General features: G+C 34.2%; 2 protein-coding genes across 2 annotated transcripts in view; both read left to right on the top strand.

Annotated features, from left to right (window-relative positions):
* The first annotated feature begins 213 nt into the window (after positions 1 to 213).
* On the top strand, positions 214 to 6,160 carry ddx59 (DEAD (Asp-Glu-Ala-Asp) box polypeptide 59). Its single transcript, XM_016526975.1, has 7 exons — positions 214 to 1,117; positions 3,332 to 3,514; positions 3,585 to 3,674; positions 3,858 to 4,111; positions 5,300 to 5,447; positions 5,550 to 5,678; positions 5,761 to 6,160. The coding sequence occupies exons 1-7, from the start codon at positions 374 to 376 to the stop codon at positions 6,022 to 6,024; spliced, it is 1,812 nt and encodes a 603-aa protein (XP_016382461.1). The 5' UTR covers positions 214 to 373; the 3' UTR covers positions 6,025 to 6,160.
* A 675-nt stretch (positions 6,161 to 6,835) lies between these two features.
* Positions 6,836 to 8,240, top strand: part of LOC107719633 (kinesin-like protein KIF14) — an 18,611-nt gene continuing 17,206 nt past the window's right edge. Inside the window, exon 1 of the mRNA XM_016527118.1 lies at positions 6,836 to 7,987. Within this exon, the coding sequence (XP_016382604.1) occupies positions 7,179 to 7,987 (809 nt within the window). The 5' untranslated portion in view covers positions 6,836 to 7,178. The remainder of the gene's footprint in view (positions 7,988 to 8,240) is intronic.

The following is an 8,240-nucleotide window of genomic DNA, read 5'->3' as shown; positions in this document are numbered from 1 at the left end:
CTCTCTGTGATGTATGTGTGTGCTATCAGGGTAATATATCCTTTATATAATCATAACATTAATAGTTTTAAAAATACATGTTATGAACTGATATAATAAGTATAATATTAACGTACAGAATTAAACAGATGAGGAAAATGTACAACATTTGGTTTCTGATAAATAGTTAAAATCCCTAAAAACTACAACACCCAGCTTTACTGTCGCGTTTAAATGACGTCACATTTACGCGACCGCTTGGAAACGATTCCGTTCACAGATCTGTGGTGAAGTATGTGACTTAAAGCGTTTCCAAAAGATATATAACCAACGTTTTCCTTTTTTTCGTTTATTTATGTTTCGTTAATATCGTTGTGGTGAATGTGGGCAGAAAATGTTTATGCCGAGATCGCTGAAGCTCAAGAGAGCCCCAGAGTCCCAGCAGCAGCAGCAGAACCCCAAGAGAAGCAAAGCGACATCCGAAGACACTGTTTCTACGTCTCCACCTGATACCTGTCCTTCAGATGAGACTGTACATATAGAAAAAGAGGAGGAACCCCATCAGATAGAGACTGAAGAAGCAGATGAAGAGGAGGAACCAGTGAAGTCCTTCAAGAAGAACCAGAGATGGCCAGAGCCAGGAGAGCCCGTGTGTGTCATGTGCGGTCGATATGGAGAATACATCTGCGATAAAACAGACAACGATGTCTGCAGCCTGGAGTGTAAAGCCAGTCATCTGGCTAAAATGTGCTTGGATTTCGGAGAGAAGGTGTTTTCTATAGATCTGCAGGAGGGTCCAGAGAGCTCTAGTGCAGCAGACACTGAGCTCAGTTACTCTTACAAGGAGGATGTGTTCATATCTGAACTGACTGAGGAGCAGGTTGAGAGGGTTAAAACCGAGCTGGCGATAGTGACTGCTGGCACTGAGGTCTGTAGACCCATTATAGAGTTTGAACACTGTAACTTTCCCACAGCGCTCAGGCTCAACCTGAAGAAAGCCGGGTATGAGGCTCCCACTCCCATCCAGATGCAGATGCTGCCTGTTGGTTTGAATGGCAGAGATGTGATTGCCTCTGCAGATACAGGCTCTGGAAAGACGGTCGCCTTCCTTCTTCCAGTGGTCATGCATTCTCTCCAGGTAAATATTGGGCTGTGTACTGATTAACGTACTGATTACTGTACTGAATATCTTAAATAGTGCTACATGGCAGTAATGATGTTAAAGTTGAGAAATATATATATATATATATATGAAGGATCACTTTATTTTTCAAACTTTATATAGATAGATAAATAGATATAGAGTTATAGATGTGTATACTGAATGAATAAAGAAGGATGACATTGTTTTCTCAAATTAAAAATGTTATACTATTATTTATTTATTTTAAATATATTTCAAGATCTTAATTTGTATATTTTATATTTTTATTCTTTTTGATTGAATAAAGAAAATAAAGGATCAAGTTTTTTACATTTTAGCATTTTATAATAGATAGATAGATAGATAGATAGATTGATTAATTAAAGAAAATGAAGGATGACGTTATACTCTCACATTTTAAATTGTATAATTTATTCATTATTCGTTTAATTCATTCATGACAGACAGACAGATGGATTGGTATAGATATGTAGATATATTGATTGAATAACGAAAATGAAGGATGGCATTATTTTCTCAATATCAGCATTTTATAATTCAATAAAAAAGATTGTAATTTTAAAATATTATTCATTTATTTTAGATATGTAAATCAAGATTCTGTGTGTCTATATGCAGTCCATCCAGTCCCAAACTCTTGTAAGGTAACAGCTGTTGCCCCAGATAGTGTGAGCTCTCCTGTGCGCCGTCAGTATGAGGAATTCAGAAGAGCAGATCTATTTTTGACTGGTCTATAATTCCACTGCACTTCCTCTGAAAAGTGCTTAGTTCAGATGAGGATAATTGTTATATAAGACTCACATTCAACTTACAGCTGAAATTTCACATTAAAGTTTCATATCAGTGTTCATTTTTAGCTACAAACATTGTATTTAAAGGTGACATATTATGCCACTTTTTACAATAGGTAATATAAGTCTCTGGTGTCCCCAGAATGTGTCAAGTTTCAGCTCAAAATACCCCACAGACACACGTACAGAGAGCAGGTGTCACAGCATGTGAGTACTAAACTAAGTTCTCATTCACACACAAGTTTACGTTAAAAACACACATAGTTACAAAAAACAGTCGGTTATGTCTGTGAAGGTAAACAGCTGGGAAATAAATCGCATGTTTATTTTAGATCTGTGTGGCAGCAGCAATATACAGTAAATAAATCAATAAATCCACTGCTCTGTTGTCTCCTCTAAGGCTGGGACTCTAAATATTGTTCTGTGCTCGTCTGTGCAGACAAAGACAGAACAGTTAGCATGTTTTGCTCAAACTTTCGCCATGGCGTTAGAACTGGTACACCGTTGTCGCTTGCGAAATCAAATGACGGCGCTGTGGGTGTATTACATTTACAGATTAAGAGGCGGTAATATTATAATAAGATCCCTTTGCCACGTCACCAAGGGAGCAAAATCAGACGCGCTTGTTTTTTCAGACACTTGCAGAAAAAGGCTTACCAAAACAAAGTTACTGGGTTAATCTTTTTCACGTTTCCTTGGTTGGTAGATGCACTGTGGACCTGATTATAGCACTTAAAACCTGGAAAATTCAGATTTTCATGATATGTCACTTTTAAGTCTTTTTGTTTTTACGAGTTTATTTTTTTACAGTTTTATAGAAAAAAATTAATTATTTGTGAACAATTTCTATAATTTATTATAATTATGTTTAGCATTTTTTGTTTGTTTTTATTCTTAAATGTATTTAATTCTATTTTTTATTCAGTCATTTATTACCAGATTTGTTTTTTTCTTGTGTGTATTGACTATAATGTAAACTTGGACATGAGAAAATTGTCCAAATAAATAAAACCAATTCAAATTTGAGCTTTACTGTTTAAAAAAGATTCTGGAAAATACAGTTTTTAAAAAATAAATAAATACGGTGTAATATTTATTTATTATATTATATTAATATTTTTTATATTTGTAATATTTAATATTTATACATACAGAAATACATTTAAAACAGGAATAAAATAGCCATTAAACAGGAATAACATCACAATAAATGTAACCATGAAAAAAAGTAATGAATGCAAAATAAATAAAACTAAATAATACACACATTTTGAAATACATTTAATGAGCATTATTCGTTCTATTGGTTCGATTAATTAATTAATTTATTCCTTGTTTTATTGTGCATGATATTTGAACTTCCCACATCAATATGTGTGCATTTTTGATTTTCCAGAGCCGAACTGCTTCTCCATCTTGTCCCACATGTCTCATCCTGACCCCGACCAGAGAGCTGGCCATCCAGATAGAGAAGCAGACGAAAGAGCTGGTGATGAGTCTGCCCAACATGAGAACTGCTCTTCTGGTGGGGGGGATGCCTTTACCCCCTCAGCTGCATCGACTCAAGCAGAATATCAAGGTACTTGTTGGTTAGCAAAGAGCTTTTATCAGAAACCATCACCTTATTTGAGTGCGCTTCCTTTCTCCAGATAGTAATAGCCACTCCAGGACGCCTCCTTGAGATCCTGAAGCAGAAGGCTGTACGGCTGGATAACATCAGGGCCGTTGTGGTTGATGAGGTATTTATTATGTTTTATTATTGCTTTATATTGTTTCATTTATTTATTGTTTTATTTATTGCTTTATTTACTTCTTATGTTTTTGTGTTATTTATAATTTTTTGTTTGTTTATTTATTCATCATTTATACTTTAATCAGTGTTATATATATATATATATATATAATTCTTAAAAACTCCAAAGGCGGATACCATGCTGAAGATGGGATTCCAGCAACAGGTTCTTGAAATTTTGGAGCAGGTCCCTGAAGAGCATCAGACGCTGTTGACGTCAGCCACCATTCCCAAAGGAACAGAACAGCTAGCGGCTCGTCTCACCCGCGAGCCTGTGAGCATTACCATCGGTCAGAAGAACCAACCCTGCTCCAACGTCCGTCAGATCGTCCTCTGGGTGGAAGAGCCGTCAAAGAAAAAGAAGCTCTTTGAGATTTTTGACTTGTTGACAGAAATGCAGTTAGTGGAAGTCTATAGGGCAATCTTTGCCCTCCTCTCCAGAGGAAATGGGTGGGTCCTCAATTTGCTTTGCTCCAGGAAAACTAGCAGCGGCTCTTACCAGAGACCGAGAGCAGGAAATAGAGCATTTATAGCTAAATCACAAGCTGTGGAAATAAAATGACTGCCCCCAGGAAAATTGTCAATTGAAATAAATATTATGTAATAATATTATATTATATATAATAGTATATATAATATAATATTATAATGTATAATAATACTATAATATATATTTCAGATGGGCTACCTGTTTTATTTTTTTAGTGGTATATCAAAAAGTGTATATTTTTTAAATGTGATTGTTGGTACATTTTACCAGTTTTTACCATACTTTCAAAACAAAAATTAAAATAGGAAAAATATGCAATATGAAAATAATTGAAGACAAAATGTGTTTTACTGAGAAAAAACAAGATTTGGTTTTTAAAAAGCCTTTATATAATATAATATTGTAATGTATAATAATACTATAATATATATTTTACGTTTTAGAATAATTGTCTGTCAGAAATATGAAATAACCAATAAATATGAATTCATAAATATGAAACAAAATGAATGATTAAATAAACAAATGCAATTCTTTATTAATATTATATTTAATAATTTAGAATAATTCTTCATTAATATTCTGTTTAATAATTTAGAACAATTGCCCATTAATATGAAATAACATAATTTATATGAAGTCATACATATGAATAAAAAAGAATAAAATAGGAAAATTAATTCTTTATATTATTATTTAATAGTACATTAAATAATGTCCATCAAAATATGATATTAACATAATTGATAAATATGAATTCATAAATATTGAATAAATAAAAAATATTTAATATTTTAGAATAATTTCCCATCAGAATTATGAAATAATTGATAAATATATATGAATGAATAAATTATTTATTAATATTATAATTAATTATAAAAATTATTGTCCATCAAAATTGGAATAACAACTGCTATTTTTTCTGTAAATTAAAAATAAATAAATATATTCAACACAAAAGAAATGAATTTTTTTTTTTTTTTTACATTGTTTCATTTATACTTCATTTATATTATATTTTTGGATTTGTTTTCATTACAATATTATCTACATCATGAATGTTTGTGTGCTCAGGACAGAAAGCTGTACCAGCCACCGGTAGTTGTGTTTGTGGACTGCAAACTTGGGGCCGATTTGCTGTGTGAAGCTGTGCAAAAGGTCATGGGATTAAACACAGTCGCTATTCACTCAGACAAGATGCAGTGGGAACGCAACAAAATTGTAAAGGTAATGAAAAAACTCTTTAAAAAATTATATTATATTAGTTGGTATAAATGTATACATATTAAATAAACAAATAAATAAACATAATATTGTTGGTGTTTTTAGGGTCTACTTGAGGGCCAGTTTGAAGTGGTGGTCAGCACTGGGATTCTCGGTAGAGGACTGGACCTGGTCAATGTTAAGCTTGTAGTGAACTTTGACATGCCAGCTAACATGGATGAATATGTTCATCAGGTATGGCGTATTTCATAAATAAACGTACACATTGAAGCATCTCATTTCTTTAATGATGACACACTATGTTTGAACCTTTCAGATTGGTCGAGCAGGTCGACTGGGCCACAGAGGCACCGCCATCACCTTCATGAATAACAACAACAAGTGGCTGTTTCTGGACATTGTGAACAGAGTGAAACCCACGGGCTCCATCCTGCCGCCACAGCTCCTCAACTCCCCACATCTGCACGAACAGCAGAGGAGAGCCACACAGAGGAGCAGCCGTGGAGAAGACGTCCTTGTATCCAAGAGCAACCTCATCGACATCATCAGGAAGCATGACAAAAGATCTGCCAAGAAATAACAAGCAAATATATGTATTGCTAAATGTTTTGTTGCTGCTTTTGTAATTTGTATTTTCTATAAATGCTACAAGTGAATGGAAAAAAACGTCCCTTCTGATTGTCTCCAATATAATTACACACACAATAATAATGTCAACCCACATGGTAGAAATGTTAGTAATGTTAATGGAAAAGTAAATAAAAATACTAGGATAAAAACCTGTTAATTGCTTACTGTACCTAATACATTTATGTTATTTTATATGCCAATACATGTACTTTTACTGTCAAGTATTGTAAAATGTTTGAGATAATAAAATAAAAATTTGCAGAGAAAGTCAAATATAACACACACACACACACACACATATATATATATATATATATACTGTATATATGTGTGTGTGTGAATCGCCTTGAAAGTTTTTTCTCTGTTAGTTTCATCATTTTCTACAGTAAAATATTTAAATTAAATTGAATAAAAAATACAGTTGTGTAATGATATATATATATATATATATATATATACACATATAACATTATATATAAGAAATATATAACATTTTTATTTATAACTTGATTATTTAAAATATAATAAATTATTTAATAAATAATACACAAAATAATATAATTTTTCATATTACACATTTCACAAACGAAAATTTTGGTGTGAAAATGTTCTTCATTGTGACTGAAATATCTTGATTTTCCTCATGTACAGTAAATACGTAAATAGACACTGCCATCTGTTGGTAGGTGGGCGTGACTGCGCGTCAAACTGAGCTGACCAATCACAGCACGCCTACTCGTTTTGAATTAGAGCGGCAGTATGGCGGTCCGCAGACAGTGAGGTGTTGTTTTTATTGACGCTTTGAGGCGGCGTCCAGTCTGATACGTTCTTACCGTCGGAACGTTAGTAGTAAACTGGACGAAGAAAGGACTGCGTTTTTTAAAAACCATAAACAAAAGAACTTTAAATAGTTTACAAAACAGGATATCAACACTCGCAGGTCAGTTTTAGTTATGGGTTTACGTAAAGATGTATTTTTAAGTCATTTGACAGATTATTCACCTCGGTGTACTTATACACAACAACTACATTTGTGGACTGAAGTACATGTGGGACAATCTTAAAACAATTTTATAGTCAAAAGTCTTGTTTTTGGACACAATTATGGATGGATCAAAAGAGATAGAGACCACATCATCTTTCAATAAAACCAAAGAAATAAACAGGACTTATGTGGTCTCAGCACTCACAAAATGTGGAGAAAACGCATTTAAAACACCATCCTCTGGTGCCAGACTCACTCTTCAGAGAAAGCCCAGCAGAACCACTGCAAACCACCACGAAGAAACCACACAGGAGAACCAAAGAGGAGAGAAACGCCTGACCCTTCAGCGCCGCACCAGAACCAAAGTCCTGACCGAACCCAATCCAGCACCATCTTCAGCAAAAGAGACCCACAAAACCATCAAAACACCTGGGAAAACCTGGAGTGCTCAGAAAACAAGTTCTGAGAAGGTCAGTGCCACCCATGATGAGGGTAAACCCGTTTCGACACCTACAAGAAGAACCCAGTTTGAGAAATTAAGCGTCAAGAGAGACGTCTTTGAGAGGCTGGCTGGTAAAGATGCATCTAGACCCGCATCTTCCAAACACACAACCGCTGGAAGACAGAAGCCACCGCAGATGAGCACTGAAACTGCAAAATCAACATGTGGAGCAACAGGTGAGAAGGTTCAGATTGGTGGTTTAAATAGGCACATGACACCAGCCTCACGTTCAGCACAGGTGAGGAGACCCACAGCCCTAATGAGCTCCACAGCTCATGGAGGAACAGGTGTTTCTAGAGCTGCTCCTGCTGAAGGACATGTTCCTCTTGAAGCTGTGAGCAGAATGAGTGCTCTACAACCCCAAGAGCTGAAGATGGAGAACAGTGCGGTCACTGTTGCAGTTCGAGTAAGACCTTTCAGTTCAAGGTAAGAAACGTTTCTAAACTTTTATTTTGGCGGCATGTTGTTTTGAGGCAAGTTTTAGTTTACAAATTTGTTACTTAAAAAATAACTTGATTGTCTGAGTGTATAAAACTTAATTAAAAATCAATTAAATCCTCAAAAAAATGTAAATCACTAAAAAATGTTCAACTTATTTGAATTACAACAAACAGAATATTTATTTTATTCCCCTTTTGTTAAAAAAAAAAAAAAAAAGAGAAAGAGACATTTCATAAAA

This window comes from Sinocyclocheilus rhinocerous, unplaced genomic scaffold, assembly GCF_001515625.1.
Source record: "Sinocyclocheilus rhinocerous isolate Xijiao unplaced genomic scaffold, SAMN03320098_v1.1 scaffold1294, whole genome shotgun sequence".
Lineage (NCBI taxonomy): Eukaryota > Metazoa > Chordata > Actinopteri > Cypriniformes > Cyprinidae > Sinocyclocheilus > Sinocyclocheilus rhinocerous.
The sequence above is the reverse complement of the archived record's forward strand: the minus strand, read 5'-3'. Positions and strand labels throughout refer to the sequence as shown.